This window comes from Sander lucioperca, chromosome 8 (genome assembly GCF_008315115.2).
Source record: "Sander lucioperca isolate FBNREF2018 chromosome 8, SLUC_FBN_1.2, whole genome shotgun sequence".
Classification (NCBI taxonomy): Eukaryota; Metazoa; Chordata; class Actinopteri; order Perciformes; family Percidae; genus Sander; species Sander lucioperca.
Window position 1 is genome coordinate 21578390 of NC_050180.1, and position 23325 is coordinate 21601714.

Genomic DNA, 23325 nt, shown 5'->3' on the forward strand with positions numbered 1-23325 from the left:
TAAACAGATGTTGATGTGGAAAACCTTGCTTTTGCAATGAAGTTTATGTTACGTTTTCATTTCACTCGCCGAAAGATGCACACAGCTCAGTGTGAGGAACAACAAACTGGAAAACATATTCCATCCACCTCTTCACAGCTGTTGGGATAAGGAATGTATTAACCCACACTGCTTTAAAGTTTATTCTGTCAGTTTGAGAGCAATGTTATTCTGTTTTGAAGTTATTCAGGTTTGTTCTTACACTAATAAAAGACTGTAGAAATACTCATTTACAAGTACAAGTCCTGCATCGGGAAGAGATTGTTACTTATCAGCAGTACTTAAAGTATCAGAAGAAAAAGTACTCATATTGCAGAGTCGCCCCATTTCAAAGTGTTAAATTATTATACATAGAGTATTATATTATTGGGATATTATTGCAGATGCAAATGTCAGCAGCATTTTAATGATGTCGCTGGTTGAGCTGATTTTAACTACTTCACATACTATTGGGTAACTCTATCTACAGTATGACAAATAATCATATTTTAGAGGCTGGGCATGTGTTTTTTATATAAAGTCTTAATCTGCAACGTAACTACAGCTGACGAGTAAATGTGGTGGAGTAGAAATTATAATATATTCTTCTGAAACAGTGGTAATTTGCATTTAAGAAGTATTTGCTCCGCCAATTAAAAAACAAGTACAGTCTATACTTAGGTGCAGTATTTGAGTAAATTTACTTTTCACACCAGGGCTTAAAATTTGATATTTCCACTAATAGCTTTTTTTGTGTTTCAGCACTGATCACATTTTGTGCATAATATGCTGTCATACAGTTCCTGGTGTGTCTTTTAGCTCCCACAGAACATAACCAGCACCGGTCCGTCACTTCGATAACAGAGGCATGAATATCGTTGTATGAAATCATTGCTTTGAAACTTTAACAACACACTCCTCATCAGGTTGGAGCATAAGGAGCTGGGAGGGGGCACAGGGCAGCCGCGCTGTGAATAGACCTCATCAGTGAGGGTGAGGGTTCAGATCCTTATATTAGTTATACAGGAGTCACCCTCCCCGACCTAAGGCAAATAAGCCACTTAAAGCAATTATTTGCAATCACTAAATGTGGTATTCATTATAAAAGATTTCTTTTTCTTGCCTCGACATAATTTCCTATTGTTCGTGTGGAAATGGGAGGCAAAAGAGCATTTTTTTGGCGAGAAGGGCATCTTTTAAAAGACCGCTTCAAAGTCTAAAAAAAACTTTCAAATTGTGAAACTGAGCCTTATTGTGTACAGAGCCCCTCTGAGAGAGAAAATGGCAGTCTTCTGGAGCACATTGTATTGGGCTGATTTGTAAATATAAGCTTTTGAAATGCAGCACAATACTCCATCATTATTATTTCAGCTGTTGCATATTCCATGCTATTGTAATACTTGAATTGTTTTTATTAACCTTATCAGTAGTTATTGTGGTTGGAGATATATACGCACTTTATCTGATACCTGGCGCCTATAGATGTGAAATCATAGAGAGAGAAGCGTCTATAACAAGCTGATTTCTTCCAGAAGAAGTATCCATGTAAACAGAGAGAGCAGATGAACAATTATTCCAAACTTTCCCTCTAGTGTTTATCTGTACATCTGTCTTTGTTTGATTACAGTTTCAAGAACAGAAGCCTCACCCACTTTAGCCTCCTATCTGTGCGGGGCGTAATGTGCTATTTGGTAATGCAAACCAAATATCCAACTAATTAGCAGTTCCCTCACGTTGCTATACGTTTTTTCGCTCTGCATATTTCTGCCTTCCAGATAGTAATGCAATTAAGCACAACATTTTTTTCCCTCGACAAAATTGCTTAAGTAGATGTAATTAGGGAGTGAATGTTTTGATGAGGAGAACAGAACTTATGGAATATATCCATAAACCTTCACTCTGCAACATCATAAAGTAGCTATAGGAAGTGTGCATTTATAACTTTGTGTACTGTCTCTCATTTAAATGATTGCTTTACATTTTTAGACACAATACTCACATGCCCATCTATAGATTAAAAGCCTGGTTACTGTAATTGTTCCTCTTCTTCACAATGTAAGTTACTGAGTCCTCGTTCTGTGTGAAAATGCATTTTAAAGATCAGCTGAAGCTAATATGATCCATCAGATTAAGCGGGTATCTTGCAAAGTTTTGGTCATTTTAGAGCAAAATTTCCTCTTTCATTTTGACATTGTTTTCTTGCTGAGCTGCAAGAAAATGTTTTAAAAATGTATTAATAGGGTCGCCCCGGTTGCTCACCTTGAGCGTGTGCCCCATGTACCAAGGCTTGGTCCTTACCGCAGCAGCCCGCAACTGCATGTCATTCCCCTCTCTCTTCCACCTGTCTTAAGCTGTCCTATCCAAAAAGAAAGGCAATAAAAGCCCAAAAAATCCTCTTAAAAAGAAGTGCCATAGAAGAAGTACTACATTTTTATGATATTTTACTTAAGTAAAAGTACCAATATACCACATTGTAGAAATACTCGGTTACAAGTAAAAGTACAAAAGTATTAACATCAAAAGAAAGTACCAAAGGTAAAAGTACTCATTACACAGAATGGCCCATTTCAGAATAATAATACATTATATTATTGGACTATACCTATTGATGCATTAAGTGACCTTACTTTAATGTTGCAGTGGATAAAGGTGGAGCTCATTTTAATTACTTTATATACTGCTGGGTAGCTTGTAATTTTTTTCCCAAGGACCAACCGAGTCTAATCTTAACCTATAATAATTAATCATAATTTATTTGTTGATTATATTTTGTATTATTGAATCTTCTGCAAAGTATTAACTTAAGTTATCAGATAAATACAGTAGAGTGAAAAGTACAATATTTCCCTCTGAAATATGGTGAAGTATAAGTATTAGGTACCAAAAAATGTGAATGCTCAAGAGAACTACAAGTACCTCAAAGTTGTACTTAAGTACATTGCTTGAGTAAATGTTCTTACGTTCCACCACTAGGCATGTAAATATTGTTTTAAAACAGAATGATGAAAACATAACGCGCTTAAATAAGTATTGCATGACGATTGTTTTCATAATGAAGTATACCTCTTTGAAATACTAATGTGTATGTTGAAACTGCTCATTCATATTGTGTCATTTAAACTTCAATGAAAATCATCATTTAGTGAGTAAGCAGTTGAACCAGTCCCTGCTCCCATTAAAATCCATATACTGAGCTAAGAGTTAGAGAACTTGTGGTGGCATGCGCATCTGTGTGAAAACTGGTGGCAGCATGATGCGTCACAATCGCCTCTGATCAATTACAATGGAAATAAATAATTCATGCTGGAGGAAATGAGTCTAATTAGCAGGCAGTTTGGGTCCTTTGATAAAGCTGAGGACTAATTCTATGAAGGGCAGGAAGCTCTGTCATCAGTCAGCCCTGAACAGATTAGCATCTATTATGAATGAGGGACGAGCACCCTGGTGAAACCAAGTGTGTCCGAGAGACAAACTTAATAACTCCTGTGATGGGACAAACTTCCCCACACCCTTCAAACCCCCCTCCTTCTCCACAGCAACACACATATATATCCTCCCTCCCTCTCTCTCATCAGTCTACGCTCCCATCCTGCAGATCTATTGTGTGCAGGTAGAAGCATGCCGCTGACTCGCCCCTCTGTCCATCATCTTGACAGCTGTGGAAATACATTCGCCATGCTGCATTAAGGAGCGTCCACAGTGTTTAACACCACACTCAAACACAAAAGGATTCTGGGGCACCTTCTTCATGCCCATTTTCCATGTCCTTGCACCACATCACTTCATTTTAGTGCATTTTTTTCCCCAGGGGTTTTGTTTTTAACAACTTCTGACGAACAAGGAGCAGTAAAGAGAAGCTCTATGTGATGCAGATGATGCCACATCTCTCCTCTTTCTTGCGAGAACTACACAATAAAGGCCAATTAGAATGCAGTGCGAAGCCGTTGTGACAAGCAAAGGTCCCGGTATCAGGGGGGACACACGTGGGCGGGGTGGACCTGTCAGCACTACATTGAGAGAGAGATAACAATAAATAGCTAATAATGACACTTAATGGGCTTGATTAAGTTGATTTGTTATGGAAAAAGTGCAGCAAATGGTGGATGTAGGCGATGTGATGAGAGATTGATTTTAATAGATAGGAAACTCTGTTGGGGCTTTGCTGCACAAAGGAGCTGCAGAGGGAAAATAAGGTACAAAGGGATGCTGAAAGGATTCTCATGAGACACATTTGAGATAATTAGATAAATTTCACACTTACACACATCATTCACTCAAGGACATTATGAACATGTTATATTTCTCCGCTTACAGAGGACTTCATATATTTTCAAGCTTGGTCTGATTATTTTCAACTTACACGTTTCCAGCAAGTGCAATATGTTCATACAGTATATGAATGTCGTTAAATGCTATTATGGGAGCAGTAATGACTGCCAGATAATTATCCCTCCCACTCAGACTTGACGGGTGCTGAATTTCTCTCATTTCACCACATAATTGTCTATGATTGAATTGGAGATTTTATATACTTCTCTGTTCTTTCAGGCTGAGTTGACTTTCCACGGTGATGGTGGAGGTTATCACAGGCCCTACAACTCCCCCCATTGCCCTATAAACAACATGCAATGGCGAACAAAGTTTCCCTGGCTTTCAATGTGCCTCTCCCAATTTTTCCTCGAAAGCAAAAGAAAGTCAGATGAAGGGAAGTTTAATTAAGTAAGAACCTGTTGAGGAAGATTTCCAATCATGGTCTTCAGAATGAGTGCATTCAGCGTATTCATCTCTAGGCAATATGCTCTCTCTTTATCCAAGTGTGCGCTGGAGTTCTCTAGAGGGACCGCAGCTAATTGAATACATTAAAGAGGAGCGCCGGAGGCTTTATTTATTTTTCTACTTTAGTCAAACTTGTTTAAAGGAGACCAACTGCTGATGTTTGGCCCCTTCTAGAGTTTAAATGGTCTCTACACTGGGAGTGGTGTGCAGGAATAGTGGTTTGAGAAGATATTTGATGTAATCCATAGCCTTATTTATTCACCATGAACCCCTGAGTGAGCCTAGTTTATGTCATTCAAATGTGCATCTTGGCCCTCAGGCCTGTGTCCCATTATGTATCTAAAGAAGTCAATGCAGAGAGACCTATGGAGTTTCCATTTAGTTCCCTTTAATGTTTGGCTGCTGCTGCATTCTTTCTCCCTTGTAACCTTTACGACGAGTTGCGCTACCCTCTTTGCTAGCACAAGACAAATTGACAGCGTTCATATGATCAGTTTTTTTTGTATCTCTTGCATACACCAACTTTATACTGTACATATGAAGTATAAAGTTGGTTAGCTACCTCACAATTGCAGCTCATTCTCAGCCATTTTATAATAGATCTTGTTTCTTGTTTCATGTAAACACAAATGTGAATTAAAATCACATGTGCCCTTTTGCCTTTTTTTCCATATTGTAATTGTCTATGCGCAACAGTTTTTACAGCTGTAAAACTTTTTTTCCATCTCTCATTTGATAATATATGCTTCACAGGTAAAAACATACCTTCATCTGCAAGCAAACAACCTATAGTGGAAATGTAATTTTTTGATTTTGGCAGGACAGTGTAGAAATGGAGGAGAGCGAGGGTGGTATTTAGATATATATATAAACAAAGGCCCCAAGACCGGAATGGAACCTGGGAGGTTGCAGTTATATGGCATGCATTGTAACCACTCAGCTAAGGTGATCCAGAAATGTAAATCTGACACAGCAAATGTTAATATAATATTCAAGTTAATAATAGTCAGGTTTCCATATTAAAACAAACATATACTCAAAGGTGTGTTAACACTTTGGAGTTTTAGTAAAGTTATTTTTTTTGGAAAGTCCTTTTAATTTGTCTGTTTCTTTGGACATCAGTGCTTACTGACTTGTTGAGATCTGTTCATATGATACTGACAAAGTGTGCCAAATGCTTTTTTTTGTTATATTATTAAAGATGCAAAAAAACTTTGGGACCCTTAAGGTGAAAAATGTTACTTTGATTTTGATTTCCTATTACTGGTTGATGCTGTTTCAAAGCAAATAAGATCATATCAGAAGTACACAACTTTCAATTACATAGAGTATAAATTGAACCTGGATCTGGATAGGTCAGAGGGAACATAGAAATGACAGAGGTGATTCTTTAACAAGCAGCTTGACTGGTGGATCTCCGGGTGTTAACATCATGTGGAGTGTGAAATCCAGACGGTGGCTTTCTCCCCAGTGGGCACCGAGATCAGATCCCTGGACAACACTCATTAGTCAACGTGCTCTTCACATCCACCGTCACATTTATCACGACACAGAAAACTTACTTGCACAAGCACATTATATGCTCATTAATAACCTGGTACAACATTCATCTTGCTGGAAGGAAATTAATTTCCTTGCTGTGGTGCACTTGTTCATTTAAACCAATTGTCATATCCCTTTTTTCTTTGTTTTGCCGAGCACGAATAGCTCCATCCCTTCAATCATAGTTAAAAAGGTAATGGGATAAATATTATTTTACATTATATTAAACTGGCTGACCATCTAGATCTCCACAACAAACGTGGATTTGCAGTATAAAAAAAGAATAAAACAAAAGTGCTTTTTAAAGATGTATTTGCTTCTGAGAAAGTTCTTTGAATTCTCCACAGTTTCATCCGAATATGTAAAACACTGTCATTTGAATACTGGGAAGCCTTTTAATAAAAAGGACTAAAGTGAGATTTAAAATGAACAAGGTGATTAAGAGTGACTGTGCTGGACATTTATATAGCAGGACTGCACATAATGAATAAAGATTCATGCTTTAGTTCCAAATTTAAATTTTTGCACAAAATGTGCCGGATGTAGGCAGCTTTTAATCACCTTACTGACAGGAGTAACTGCTTTCATTTAACCTTGACTGAAGATCATGAATTCTAAAGCATTTAATTGGATACGTCATTTAACAGAATGAACAGAGCAAATTTTCACCAATTCAAAGGCTCAGATTGACAGACAGTGGCAGTAAGACCCACCACAATTAAAGCTGATCTGTATTCACTGGCCCTGTCACCCATCGCCATTAGTGATGTGACTGTTTGATCATCTCTGCAGAGAAACTTTGCCGAACTTCACCTTGTTTTGAAAGGACTCAACGATGAATGAAAGACGAAGGTTGAGGAGGGTAAGGGTCTCTGGAGGATAGCACACACACACACACACACACACACACACACACACACGCACGCACGCACGCACACACACACACGCACGCACACACACACCCACACACACACACACACACACACACACACACACAAACTATTTTCCTCTGGGACCAAAGCTCCCACTGATGCACCTCTGGTTTTAACAGCAGTAACCATTCTGAAAATGGACGTGACAGCGCAAAAGACAACAGTGCAAGTCTCCCACCATTATGTTTATAATCTCCATCAGTGGCTTAATTGAAATGTTTCAAAATCAAATAGCAATGCCATCTTTTTGAGACATTGAAAGTATGGCTTTGTCTCGTCGCTCTCTGCAGACAATTGCCCCAGTGATGTGAAAAACTGTGTCAAGTGGTACACAGTGAAATGTGCGGCAGACACTTAATTGTTTTCCTGTCTTTGACTTCAGAGAGAACAAATTCAATCTGTGTGCCAGACATTTCCTCTGTGACTAAGCCTAACCAGCCAAAGCATGTTTGGTTAAGAAACCAGCCCCAGGGTTAGATTTCAGATTTTGCAATTACAGTTTTTTTTTTATCCACAAAAATACAATGTGTTATTTAAATGAACATAGCTTTGGGATGTTTCTGTTAACCAGATCCAATATAGTGGTTCTCATAGTGAGGTCTGGGGACCCCTGTGGGCCCTTTGGAGTGCCCTGAGGGTTCTCTAGAAAAAATGAATTGTAGATTAATTTCACTCTATTTTAATTCATAATTTCATACAAGGAGAATAGATTGTCTGTTTTTGGGTCATCAACGAGACGTCTCTATATGAGTCGTGGAGGTCTTAGATATTTTCTATTTTCTTGTAAAAATAAGTGAAAATCCATAATATTTTAAATTATAGATAATCTGTAGTTCCAACCGTATTCTGTATCTGTAGATCTGAATCATGTTTCTAAAATGGGCTAAATCTTTACAACACTTATGCATACTATATTAGGGATTCCAATAAGATGCATCTTCATTTCAAGGGGATTTATGTTCAAAAGCACACAAAATAAAATAAACACTGAATCTCAGGCGACAACTACAAACACCCCTCAGACGAAACTCTTTATTCTTTCCTCTTGGGAAAAGTCTTGTGAAATATTTTGCAACGGGGATGACACACTGGCTTATTCCAGCTGGATTTGATCAACACTGACATTTTGGAACAGAAGAAAGGCATGTTAAAGGAAATGCAGATTAGGGAGACCAAATCAAATCCACTCAAGTGTTGTTCATTCTGCCCCACCACAATACAAACCATGTGTGCTGCTTTTAAGTGGTGAAAATAATCTCAAGATTATAGAGTGGTCTCTGGTGCTAATTGTCTAAGAGCTGTTTTTCTTTTTGCTCCCATTAATTTTTTCTTTAAGAGCTTTCCCCTCGAATGTTTTAACTGGATTTTGTCAACTGTTAGCTTTAGAGATATTGTTTGATGGCAAATGTAATGAGGGAATCATCATTTCAACATGTGTGGTGAAACTGATCTCACAAATGTTCTCCGGGACAGCTGTCGTAACAGATTTGAAATGTTAAGAAGTTTATGCTGCCTCAGAGGAAAAGCACTTAGCGCCTGCTCACTGATGTGTGTTGTTCTCATGCTAAGGGAGGGAAAAGTCTGACAACAGGTTTAAAGCATGAACAACTTCACAGCTTCCACATTAGACTGAACACAGATACACTTAAGCTACATACAAATGTCTTGAAAAGCTTCAGCATTTGTGAACTTTTCATCCTCAAAGTGACATCCTCTAAGAAAATGTGTATGATTGACTATAATATCTTTAAAGTCTCCTTCCACTCAGTGTGTTGCTTATTGTTTCTTCATTTGAATGTTTGGCCTTTAGTATGCAGAGTTTGACAGTAGAATGCTGTTTATACATTCATCTGCAAAAAGAGGAACTTTGCTTAACTTAAATCTGAATTTAAGACGTGTACAGAAGAGCAGGATTGTTTTTACTAACTAGTTTGGCAGCTAATCATGGTCTAAAACCAGAAGCTTACAGCACACATACACAAGAATAAGTAGGAGGCATCTTGTGTCCACTAGTTAAATATGTTTGCATATTCACAGATTCTGGATTTTTCAATGAAGGAGAAAAATAATTCTTAATAAAGTAATCAATGAGTGTTTTAATGGAGAAAAAAAAAACATGTCACAAATCATAACTGCAAGAAGAGTATTTTCTTTAGTCTTTACATCATCTTAAATGATGCACATGTCATTTCAGACTGAAACTATCCAGCTGTTAGCTCACAGCCACAGACTGCAGCTTTGGTGAAAACACCAAACAAGCTCTCACCAAGTCTCACTCTTTTCTCAAGAGTTCTGCAGCCACTGATGATTTTTCAAAACAACACACAAACACACACACATATTGTTGCTGAATAGGTCAATCACTAAAAAAAAAGAAAGGAAAAAGTCAAAAACAAAGCAACACCATCCCTCTTTAGCTCCCGACACACTCCCTTCTCTTGCCTTGCAAACTAGTGAAGGCCATCACTTGTCTGGAGTTAATGGTGAAGCAGGGCAGAGCAGCATGCGCAGGTGTTTTAATGACTGATTGATATTGTTGGGTTTAAGGCTGTAATATTAAACAAATGGTCCTTTCTAAAGGGCCCAGGGGGATTTTGAAGTACCTTGCTGTAAAACAAAAAGTGGCCGCTGTAGCACCTATGGTTTGTAAAGTGGTAAACACAGAAGCAAGTAAGCACAATGCAGGAATGCAGTAAGGATGAGGATCTGTAATCTGTAATTATCATGCTAGATTTTAAACCCGTCACTGGTGCATTTTGTGACACTTATAATTGTTCCAAAATGCTCAGTTGTCAATAGCTGAATTAACAAGAAACATATAAGATTTCTAGTGAACTCTTTCTCCTCAGTGTTTTTGTACCCATGCTTTTTGTTTCTGTGGCTGTAATGACTTTTTGACAGCTAAATTGATACAGCACTTCATCTTATTGTGAATGGAATGAATACTTTTATTCTTGAACATGTTTTTTTTTTTAATGTAAAGCCACAAGTTCTAAAAAAGACGTGACCTCGCGCATGAATACGGATTGATCTGAGGTTATGTATATTTCATGTGTTACTGATTTGTTTTGACAACGTTGCTTCAGTGTATCCACTCCACTGAAAGTCTTCCCGGGCTTGTCCATTTGCCTGTATAGCCTGGATTCATGGTCGGCAATGAATTGTGCGTTGAAGGGTCTGAAGGAGAGAGTTAATGAAGTAAAAATTAATGAAGCACGTGAGCACCACCATCTCAAGGCTGTAAGCTCCTCCATGCCCCATTTATAATGTATGATCTCAATAAAATCAATCCAATGTACCAGTTCTCACTTAGGGTAAGAATAGATTTACAGATTACAGCCGTGTGTTCCCCTGGTCATAATTACACCCAATTTACCCTCCCCCTCCTACAGTCAGAGTGTGCTGCTGGACTCCTTAGGAGAATTTAATGTGAAGTTTCACAACACTGTGCACAGACAATGTCATCGTCCTCCTGTCACATCACTGAATACTCAGCTCTGATGCTGCAGGTGCAAAAACCGTCACAACCTCTTCTTAAAAAGTGTAAGGTGTACCAAAGTGTACTGATTTTCTGTCATACGTTCCACGACTCTTTGATGTTTCCTGGTTTGCAGAGTATCTTTTTATTTGATTAAATGTATGCGATATGTGGGAGTATATATGTGATAGCCCTTTCACTTTCTCCTCCACTTCCTGAAGACTTGTTGAAAGTTTGAGGAAGAAAAAAGTGTAGCAAGTTGCCTGTATTAGAGCTCCCCCTTCAGGTGCCATGGAGAACTATGTATCAAAAGACTCCATGATGAGAAGCGACAGCGTTACATTACAGTATGTCAACATTATTTAGCACCAGCATCGATAGATCATGAGCATGTATTGTGTAGACGTATTTTCTTTTCTTTTTAAAATCTTTTTCACAAGGAATTATTTTGGTGGCAAAGACAAGATTTTGTGTCCAATGAAGTATGCAATTAAAATCCCCATTCTAATTATTCTTACTGTGTTGTATATTGCAAAATGTGCAGAAACATGAAAATTCATCTTCACTATTTAAAGCTCACTGTACACTTACTATTGCACACTCACTGTATGTGCATGAGATTATTTGCATACATCCCAATTGTCATATGGTCTTTATCATTATTATTTTTTTGGTCTTCCTGGAGCTGAAGTTGTAAACTATGTGGAGCCACAAGTAGTTTCAAAAACAGACATCCACAATAACTAATAATAACCTACCACAGACATCCAAATAATAACCTACCACGTTTACGAAATGTATGAATCCCAAGTGGATAAGAACCTGATTTTGTTTTAGATACACCCATACAGGCTTTAGACGCACACATAAAAAACAGAATTGTCAAGTTCAGCTGCCTGATGTGCCTCCCCTCCACCTCCATGAACAATTCTGTATTTATAATGTCATCTTATCACGCTCCCCTTCAAGGCAGCAGCAAGTGCACTTATGCCTTTCTTTGTTAGGGTGAGTTGGCAATTTCCTGTGAGATGGAGCAACTGCAGGCAGCCCTTTTCTTTGATAATGTCTCTGACACCTGGACCAAACTGCTGTTTCCATCACTTTGCAGGCTGGAACAGGAGGAAAGGAACATGTCATAAACCCCCTGCCACCCAGAGTCACTCACTGTGCATTTAACAGCACTCTCCTCACTACACTTTCCATGATGTAGAGGTCAGAGCCAGAAGGGAGATGCTTTTGTGGAAAGTTGTCTTGCTGAGCTGCATCAAAAAAGTAGGAACAGTTGATATAACAGCTCATTTTACTATCAGAAAAGCATTTATCCCAATTATCTTGTATGTATTCCCTCTAATAACTCAGCTTTACATGGTGTACCACAGTGTACCATGTCACATTTGTACCATATAAAGCTGGTTATTAAGCAGCAAGTCTGAAAGGGTGTTTATTACAGAGGCCTGACAGATTGATTCCAAATTATAATTAATCAGTTGATTTTGACCCACAGATTGTGATTGTGCCCTGTGAGTTTCATTTATTCAGCTTTTCTTCTGGCTCTACTACAATCACCGTAGACCTGCAGGACTCTCAAGCAAATTAACAGTCTTCACGCTACCCTGCAGCCATAATGAAAATATCAGTCAATCAAAACCCATATTATGCTGTGAAATACTACCACATATCTTCAGACCTGCATACAAATAGAAACTGCAGAATAAGTGCTGAACCTGTTTTAGCTTTATGGCTGGCAGTAGATCAGTGACACAATATTTAAAAGCTGTGCTGCGCTGAGCACGTCCACCTGAAGCACCACTGTCCTGAGATTTTCTACTTTGTTGATGTGTGATAAAACAGATAATCTGGACATTAAGATGCTTTGGGGAAATCCAGGCTTTATCTCTGGAGGTAGGAGAGCAAGGCATGCTGGGATGTGGGGCCCATCTGCGACCTGTCTGCAGGTCTGGTGATGTATAGCTGTGGGCTGGACGGCCACAGTCAGGGCTATGTGTTGCTGCTCAGTGTGCCATGGCACTCAGGGCACTTCAACTCCCAGTACCTCCTTACAGGTACCCCGCAGCCCGCCACCGCGCGCTACTCATTTACTGCTACACTGGTTTTCATAATTAGCGCCGCAAGGCCTCATTAAATCTGCTCTAATGAATAAATATTGTATTTCATAGCCTGATTACCAGATCAGCTCAATGCTTGAGCGTTGTAAACAATTACTTCCCTAAATATTCATCACCCCAAAGTGGATGATCATTGGTATTTAATACAGGACTAGTATTTTCAAGTGCATCTTTATTATACTAATAATAGTTTTTGAAATGTTCCTTTTGGTGGGGAAAAAGAGGAGTTGTTCAATAGAAGTTACAAAGTATTAGTATCATGTGCTGATGATTTGATGTATTAATGCAGTACAATACAAAAAACTGCAATAAATCCTACATTTACTTGTGTTTTGTGTCAGAGACTGGATGCTAATTTTTAACCATTTACTATAATTAGTGTTCTGGTGAATTTTATTATATAAGAAGGTTTTCTAAATACAATGTTCTACTCATATAAATGGGACTGGATATAATATAACACAACACTACAAATGTATCTAATGACCATTCATTTTTGTATGCCTAGTAAAATATAACCAGGCATTCTTTTTATGATGTTTATTGTGTCGATATCTGTGTAATATTGCTGATAATATTCTATTTTATTGTTTTGTTTCATTGTTGTCAACAGTTGTGTAATTAATAAACACTAGATTTACAGACTTAATTATGAATAAACAGCAATGAAGAAGACAACTTATTGCATTTGTAAATTGACACAATTATTTGATTACAAAAATAAAAAACTTGAGCTAGTTACAGTAGTTGGTCACCGTCACTTTAGTCACACACCCAAAGTCACTTAAAAGTGTAACTAAACAAATATGATTAAATTACTCAATCAATCAATTTGTCAATGACAAATTCAAACCTCAAAGGAATACTTTGACAATTTGGGAAATAAATTCATATTCTTGACGAGATTTAGATGACAGTTGAAAGTCACTTTGTAGGCGCCATTTTTTTAAAGGCTTGCTGGCTAGCTGTTTACCCCTTACTGTAATACATCCATGGTTTTCCCCTTGCTTCCAGTCTTTATGCTAAACTAAGCTAACCAGCGGCTGTTGGCCCTACACTACCCGGAATGGGCGTGCACAGGACAGCAGTACTGCTCATACGGAATACGGTATGATGCTGTCGCGACCCATGGTGGCAAGAGCGTAACCAGGTCGTCCCGGTGAGTGTGAGCTAACCCATTCAACCCATTAAAGTACCACTATTAGCTCTGTCAGCACTGTTGCCATTGTTAGCACTGCTAGCCGGCACCATTTTGGCTCAGCCACCTCTATGTTTGCTTGTGACGTCAAAGTGAGAGTCGTGCAGGCAATCCCAGTCCAGACTCTGAATGTTGTATAGCACCTTTAATGTAATTATAATACACGAGGGGCTCGGAGGTATTAGCTAACCTTTGACTGTGAACACCACCCATATCATATATCAAGGAGGAGAAACATGACAGGTAAAGTAAAGTATGTGAGTGTGTGTGTGTGTGTGTGTGTGTGTGTGTGTGTGTGTGTGTGTGTGTGTGTGTGTGTGTGTGTGTGTGTGTGCGCGCGCGCGCACGCATTCACTGTTGTACCATTTTACCATTGCTGAAACAGTAGTATTACATTGTTTGTGGTTATCCTGCATCATAAATGGCACAGCATGCATTAAGTCTGATGAAGTGTGTTATGTTTTGTGTGTAAAGTCCTGTGTGAATTCAAAGTCACCATAGTGCTGGACCATGTATGCAGACCTGACCCGGAGGACAAAAGGATTGGTGAGTCATGGTGAGGGTTTAAAGGTCCCTTTGCACATTTGTCAACCTGGGTGTGTAAGATGGAAAAGTCAATGTTCTGCAGACTAATCTCCCCACACACACCACAGCCACCGTAACTCCTGAACTAGAAACAGAAATTGCTCTTAAACAGAGTGAATCTTCTCAGAGCCACTGTGAGACCAAGACCACAAGGGCATAAAGTCAGCCTACCCATTTGACTGCCGCAGTGACATATTCTACTAAACACAATGACTATATATAATAATTTTATACTGATTTGATCTATGGCTAAACATCATAATAGCCTCCCATATCCACATATAAGCTTCTGTGTCTCTTAATGGCTTTTTTCAACATACTATGCTATTACTGTTTTCAACATAAATTCTTTATACAATGTCAATTTTGGTCATACTATACTATGACTTTTTTCAACATACTATACTATGACCTTATTCGACATACAGTACTATACTTACATTTTAAGACATGCCATGCTATGATTTTCTAATGGCTTTTTTCAACTTACTATGTTATTACTGTTTTCAACACAAACTTGTTGGTGACACACTGGCTTAGTGGTTAAAAATGCTGCCAACAAATAACCAACAAGGTATCACTGCAGACTCTTACCCAGGTTCAAAACCTACTCCTGGCTGGCCTTTTTCATAAAGTTTTTTTCGACATACTATATTATGACTTTTTTCGACATACTATATGCTATGACTTTTTAATGGCTCTTTTCAGCATACTATACTATGACTTTTTTTCAACATACTATACAATTACTTTTTTCAATATACTATACTATACTATGATTTTTTAAAACATTTTATACCATGACTTTTTTATCACTTTTTTCAACATACCATACTATGACTTTTTTCAACATAGTGTACTATGACTTTTTAATAGCTTTTTTTTGACATGTTATCTATGACTGATTAATACATGAGTTCTTTGGTGGCACAGTGGATAGCATTGCTCCAACAGCAAATCAGCAAATAGTCACTACAGACTCTCACCCAGGTTCAATACCCTGTCCAGACTGGTCCATACCATACTATGACTTTGTAATGGCTTTTTTCGACTTACTATGTTATTACTGTTTTCGACATAAACTCTTTGGTGATATGCCGGCTCAGTGGTTAAAACTGCAGCCAACAAGCAACCAACAAGTAGTCACTGCAGACTCTCACCCAGGTTTGATACCAAGTCCCAGCTGGTACTTTTCATGACGTTTTATTTCGACATACATTACTATGACTTTTTTTGATATACTATGCTTTGACTTTTTTCAACATACTATACTATGACTTTATATCACTTTTTTCAACATACTATACAATGACTTTTTCGATATACTATACTATGATTTTTTAAACATTCTATACTTTGACTTTGTTAGCATTTTTTTCAACATACTAATTTTTAATCACTTTTTTTGACTTGCTGTACTATGACTTTTTTTGACATACCATACTATGACTTTTAAATGCCTTTTTTCGACATACTATGCTATTACTGTTTTCCACAAAAAAAATCTTTGTTGACACACTGGTTCAAAGGTTAAAACTGCTGCCAGCAAGCCACCAACAAGCAGTCCCTGCAGACTCTCATCCAGGTTTGATACCCAGTCCCAGTTGGCACTTTTCATGACGTTTTATTCTACATACAATACTATGACTTTTTTCGACATACTACACTTTGACTTTTTAATTGCTCTTTTCGACATACTATACAATGACTTTTTTTGATAGACTACACTATGACTTTTTTATCACTTTTTTCAACATACTATACTATGATTTTTTTTAACATTCTATACTATGACTTTTTCAACATACTATACTATGACATTTTTCGATGTAGGAAAAGTAGCTGTGCTTAAGGGCACAGCTAATGGGGATCCTATAATAAACTAAACTAAGCTATGCTTTGACTTTTTTCGACATACCATACTATGACTTTTTAAGCACAGCTACTCTTCCTATATTGAAGGAAAGTCATTGTGTGGTATGTTGAAAAAAGTCATAGTATAATATGTCGAAAACGTCATAGTATAGAATGTTAAAAAATCATAGTATAGTATATTGAAAAAAAGTCATTGTATGGTATTGTTTGTTGAAAATAAATGTCATGAGAAGGGCCAGCCAGGACTGGGTATCAAACCTGTGTAAGAATCTGAAGTGATTACTTATTTTCTGTTTGTTGACAGCAGTTTAAACCACTAAGGCAGCGTGTCAACAAAGAATGTAGGTCGAAAAGAGTAATTGTATAGTATGTCGAAAAGAGCCATTAAAAAGTCAAAGTATAGTTTAGTTTAGTTTATTATAGGATCCCCATTAGCTGTGCCCTTAAGCACAGCTACTCTTCCTATATCGAAAAAAGTCATAGTATAGTATGTCGAAAAAGTCATAGTATAGTATATCGAAAAAAGTCATCGTATAGCTTGTCAAAAAAAAGTGATAAAAAGGTCATAGTATAGTATGTCGAAAAGAGCCATTAAAAAGTCAACGTGTAGTAAGTAAAAAAAAAGTCATAGAATTGGATGTCGAAAAAAACGTTATGAAAAGGGCTAGCCGGGACTGGGTATACAACCTGGGTGAGAGTCTGCAGTGACTACTTGTTGGTTGCCTGTTGGCAGCAGGTTTAACCACTGAGCCAGTGTGTCACCAAAAAATGTTATGTTATGTATACTAAGCAATTAAGGGCACAGCTAATGGGGATCCTATAATAAACTAAACTAAACTAAACTATGCTTTGACTTTTTTCAACATACTACACTTTGACTTTTTAATGGCTCTTTTCGACATACTATACGATGACTTTTTTCGACATACTACACAATGACTTTTTTCGATATACTATTATGACTTTTGTATCACTTTTTTTGATGTACTATACTATGACTTTTTTCGATATAGGAAGAGTAGCTGTGCTTAAGAGGATCCTATAATAAACGACATAATACACTTTGACATTTTAATTTCTTAGTATAAATAACATAAATTAAGCTTAACATAAATTCCTTCGGTACACACGGTTAAAACTGCTGCCAACAGGCAACCAATAAGAAATCACTGCACACTATCACTCAGGTTTGATACCTAGTCCTGGCTGGCCCTTTCCATGATGTTTGTTTCGACATACAATACTATGACTTTTTTTGACATACTACACTATGACTTTTTTCGACATACTATACAATGACTTTTTTCGATATACTATACTATGAATTTTTTAACATTCTATACTACGACTAAGGGCACAGCTAATTGGGATCCTATAGTAAACTAAACTAAAATATGCTTTGACTTTTTCAACATACCATACTACGACTTTTTAATTTCTTAGTATAAAAAACATAAATTAAGCCTAACATAAATTATGTTATTACACAGTGGTTAAAACTGCTGCCAACAGGAAACCAAAAAGTAGTCACTGCAGACTCTCACCCAAGTTGTATACCCAGTCCCAGCTGGCCCTTTTAATGACGTTTTTGTGGACATACAATACCATGAGTTTTTTTGGACATACTACACATTGACTTTTTTGACATACTATACAATGACTTTATTACTTTTTTTCTCCAATTCTATACTTTGACTTTTTTTGACACAACATACTATGACTTTTTAAAAACTGTACTGTAGAGATGGTAATTTGGGTACTAATTTAATTTCCATCCAATATTTGAATGCTGAAACAATCGGATCGATAGAATAATGAACAACTTTGTTTATTGTGTTAGCCTTTTATCATGCAAAAACATGAACTAGTTTACAACTTATCAATTGTGAACTTGAAATGGTCAATTTATCAAATGTTATTTGTAATTTGTTTGTGTAATACCTTTAGCTTGTTGTTGCTGTTGTAAATTGTAATTATTTGGCCCATTCAAGCCTGCGCACAGTTCAGTCATGGGCCCATACGAGGAAAGTGTCAACTTTTTAGCCAGATAAGTCAGTTTTACCCTCTTAAGAAATGCAATGTCACTATAAACACTGACTGTAGCATGCTAACTGTGGTGGAAAGGTTAATAAACTTCTTCACTCTCCTTAAGATCTTCAATCACCAGCAGCATTTAGGATTTCTCCTCCACGTTTTAATAACAGTAATTAAAGCTGCCACTGTCTGGATCGAGTGATGGTCAAGTCAAAGGAAACTGATAACATGATTTTGCAGTGATTAACGCTTTAATGAAAATGTGCAGTTAACCAAATGAACACAAAGCAAGCATCACTAGAACATATATTCCCATCAACTGGTAAGCATTACTCGTGCTGTCAACAGTGCAGTGCCTGATAAACAAGCAGCACTAATATAACCTCCATCTGCCATTACACTGAAGAATAAGTCTCAACCGATGATTATTTTGAAACAGTATCATATAATCAGAGTGTGTCCTGGTACAGGTCGAATGAAGTACATTTCAAAGATGAGCGACACAAAGGTTAATTTCATGTCATTTCGCGTAGAGTATTGCACTTCTGAACAGAAAATGCAGGCCATAACTCTATTGCCACTTCAGTGGCACCTTCAACCATTCCTACTTAACAGTGTAAGGCAGAAAATGAGCCAAAGAGACTGGAGCAGAGCGAGAATGTGCTTTAACAGAATAAAATGATTTACAGGTATGAGATTCCCATTAGAGTGTGCTAATTGTTTCCACACCATTAGTGACAGTTATCTAATGAAGGATATTTAACCAGGCACTATAGTATATCACACAGTTCCTTTCGGTTTAGAAGTGAAAGGCAGTGGACCCGAGTCTATGCCCTTTCCACCTGCACCTCCTCAGCAGCATGCAGATCATTGGACCCTTTCTACAGAACACCCCAACTAATGCAAACATTTTGTTTTGTTTTTACATTTACACTTTCAGCAGATTTACAAAAGGCTACACAACTTGTAAAAACACAAGCATACATTTTCAACTAGAAAAAAAAGGCACAATGATGAATCCCTTGGAGGCCAATTCATGTCAGAGTGGGCAGTGTAAAATCTGTACATTTAAAACAATGTAAAATACAGTAGATCTAATCAAGCCTGACTTTTTGCAGCAGGGAGGATGATTCAGCTATAAAAGGGATTTCTTTTTTACATGCTATGGGAATATGTACATCAATTGTCTTAAAAACATACACATAAGATCACAGAGGTATGTTTGGACAAGTCAACACTTAAGGTTGAGAAATTGTCCTAAATATGTTTTTTGTCCACTTTAGTTCACAATAAACAGAACAAGCAGGAAAACATGTTAAACAAAAACAAAGCAACTAGCTGCATGTGCCTCTTCCAGATGTCAGTGAATGCTAAATATTTTTGAAATTTCACAAACAGGAACAATAAGCACTGTGTTATAATGCTTGAGACACCATGAACAATATTTGGACTGTGGGTAGGTAAAACTAGTCACAGAGCATGTTAGTCAGGTCCAGCTCCTTCCTCCACACTTCACTCGCTGATTTCTTCCATCTCCTTTTTCAAGCTGCAATGAAGATTAGACAATCTCAGTGTTAAAAACAGACATTTAAGTCTGAAACAACAACACACATACACTTGTACTTTGCAATGCTCCAGTTACCTTTTAAGGTAGGAGTGCACATTATCAAATCCATGATATTTAGCCAGGTACACCAACACTCCTGTAGCACAGCGACCGTCTCGGGCCCGACAGAAGCTGCAGTTACAGATCCCTCTGCATGGCGGGCACTGCCACTCCTACCAGGAACAATGATTAAGAAGTCCGTCAGGGTTCACACACACACACACACACACACACACACACACACACACTCTCTCTCTAGGTACTCACTGGATTCAGTAGAGCATCACGGACTTCCTCTCCATAGCGGTTACGGAGACAGGGGCCGCAGAACTGGCCCCTCACCCCCACACACTCTGGATTACGGCAGTTGGTTTTGGTGTCGATTGTTTTCTGGCGGCACTGGTGGCAAGTGGACCCCTTAATATAAGTGAAACATGTTAACCTTCAGGCAAAGAGCTCCACTAGCAGATGCAGCCGCTCAAATCATCTCAGCATTACAGTTAATGTGGGACCTACAGTGGAGCTGTTGTAGACTTTTTCCCGCACGTTGTGGCAGATGCTCTGCAGCTCCGCCTCTGTGATGTCATCCACAGGCCGCACTACATGAGGGATGGCCTTGGTACCATTGAAGAAACGGCGACGGGGCTGCAAGTGAAATAAATGTAGTTAATGCCTGTACTTTATATAAAGGAGGATTTGATGCAACGTGAACGGTGACGAGACACGCAGTCTGTTTCTGATGTGACTTACAGGCTCATCATAGTCCTCACTGTAGCGGCTTTTGCGAACCAGACTAAACTTGTCCTCGGGCTCTTCCTCTGGAGTTGGGCTGGGGGGTCCGTCCACCAGTGAGCGGGACCGTGTGTGGGGACGAGACAAACGCTCTGGGTTTCTCCTACAAGCTCTTGGAGTTCCCATTGCCCGCCGAGGTGCTTGTCGAGGCTAAAGTTCAAATAGTACCAATTAATACAGAGCACTGATAAAGCACTGTGTTCCATGGTGAGATGTGTAATAACAAATAGTCAGGTTAAATTACCGTAGTGGAGGCAGACATTGCCATCCGTCTTGGGAAGAGTCCGGGGACTTTGTTCAGCTCTGCCATGAGCTTTTGCAGCTAAAAAAAATAAAATTATGAATGAATGGACAACGCACAACTAAAATGGAGGCTGTTCTAGTCAAAGTTCAGTTTATAGCACCAAATGCTGTAAGTAATTAGTGTGAAATAAATAGAGCAAGTTGTACCATTTCTTTGTTCTCCTTAATATTCAGGGCTCTCTTGTGCATGAAGTTCTCCTCTTCCTCAGAGTCGGAGTCTTCTACTTTAATTTGAGGGAATGGTTCGGATGCAGGCCTCTTCTTGCCTGTCTTCTTGGTGGGGAATGTCATGGCAACCTTCAGGACGGTGGACCTGCGGCCACGTCTCGGAGGTTCAGAGTCTACTTTCTAAGAGAAAGTATAATTAACGATTAGATGAAACTTTCGTGGCATCTGATGAAGTTCTGAAATATGTTCCAATTGTATTTCTTCTAAGAACGTACCATGGCTTTCATCTGACTGTTGATCTCACTCTCCTCAAACCCGCTGCATGTATCCTCCTCTGATGAAGCCTTAAACATCTTTGGTTTCTCTGCCATCCTCTGCCTCGTCTGTCTTAAGCTGTTCCTCTAAACACAGAAACAATCTTTAGTTGCATATGGCTTTGCAAAGACCCCACACATTCACAACCACTTTACAGGAATAGGAAGACTTTTTAGAGATTTTATCGTTACCGTATTTGCAAAGCCTCCATCAGAGCCAAAGCTATCACAGCTGTCATCAGAGGAAGAGGAGGAAGTTTCCATGGGAACCAGAGGGACAGTGCGGAAGCTCCTTAAACTCATCCTGGTAGATGGAGCCTGTGCTGCCAGTTTCTGTAAATGGTAACAGAAGTTAAGAAACCATGAGCTTTTTTATTTATAGCCCAGCTACAAAAGCGCACAGGAAGGTTTCTGTGTCCATACAGCTTATCAAACTCGATTGTTAACTTCCTGCCTGAGGATACCAGGTGACTGACCTCTGAACTGTGTGGACAACAGAGTATTGGGTGTGTTACAATTATAAGCACCAACTTCTGAATTAACATTTACATAGCCAACAGTTGTGTTTCTTCAAGTGATCTTGCTCTCTAGACATGAAATGGTTTATGGTAAGGCTAACGTTACAAGTAACGATTCATTTCATCATCAATTCATTTTTCGTGTAATCATTTGTTCTATCAAATAAAGATTTTTTTAACGTCTAAAGCCCAAGTTGACATGTCCACACTGCTTGTTTTGTCCAAAATTCAAAAATAATATTCAGTTTAAGGCTTCCATCATATAAGCTTAAAACCAGCGAATATTAATGTTTAAAAAGACAGAACTTGGTTATTTTTGTTTTTTGCTTTAACTTTTACTCAAAGGTGTTAGAGTAACACTAATGTTCAGACCTAACTTTAGTTTATGGGACACAGCCCAGTTGTAAACCTAACGTTAACCAAATGTAACGTTAAGATAGGTCACGTTACCTGGATCGTGCATATTAACACGCTAGCATTAGTGTTCAAATTAACAGTTTTTATTTAAGTTAACGTTACCTCCTTAACTTAAATACGAGTTACTTGCCCAATCTTTTAATCCTCGATTTGATCATGTTTCGAGCCAGTGAACTTTGAAACGTTGACTACGTTAACCATTGAAGGAAAAGTATGATTTAAATGGTAACCTAACTATTACAAAGGGATCACATGATGTTTATTATCAAGAGGATAACAAAACACGATATTGCTGATAATGGTGCAAGTTAAGAAATACTTAGGCTGCTTTCCTTACCTTGGAGCGGGTGGATGGCATTTTTCTTTTAATAATCTTCGCACATTAACAGACACAAACACACCGTGCAGCAGCTCTGCCGAGAACAATCAGGTCCTGCAGCTGCAGGCAGTTCCCTCTCTGTTCATTTCCCGCGCCACCGGAAAGTCCTGAAAGATATATAAAATGTCGTCAGGTAGTAACACATTTAATATACTTTTTGTAAGACGTGGGAGGCAAAAGTCATAAGCGAAATTCGTAATCAAGATTTTAAAATGCGTTCAATATTTCTTTAGATAAGATATCTTCACACACGTATTTATGTAT

The 23325-nt window shown here is 38.1% G+C and overlaps 1 protein-coding gene across 1 annotated transcript; it reads right to left on the reverse strand.

Annotated features, from left to right (window-relative positions):
* Nucleotides 1–18793: 18793 nt before the first annotated feature.
* Nucleotides 18794–23169, reverse strand: cdca7a (cell division cycle associated 7a). Its single transcript, XM_031297496.2, has 10 exons — nt 23020–23169; nt 21940–22080; nt 21709–21834; nt 21413–21613; nt 21207–21284; nt 20921–21112; nt 20687–20815; nt 20438–20587; nt 20207–20343; nt 18794–20110 (listed from the first exon to the last, which is right to left on the reverse strand). Exons 1-10 carry the CDS (start codon nt 23038–23040, stop codon nt 20077–20079), a joined length of 1209 nt encoding a protein of 402 aa, XP_031153356.1. The 5' UTR covers nt 23041–23169; the 3' UTR covers nt 18794–20076.
* Nucleotides 23170–23325: the final 156 nt, after the last annotated feature.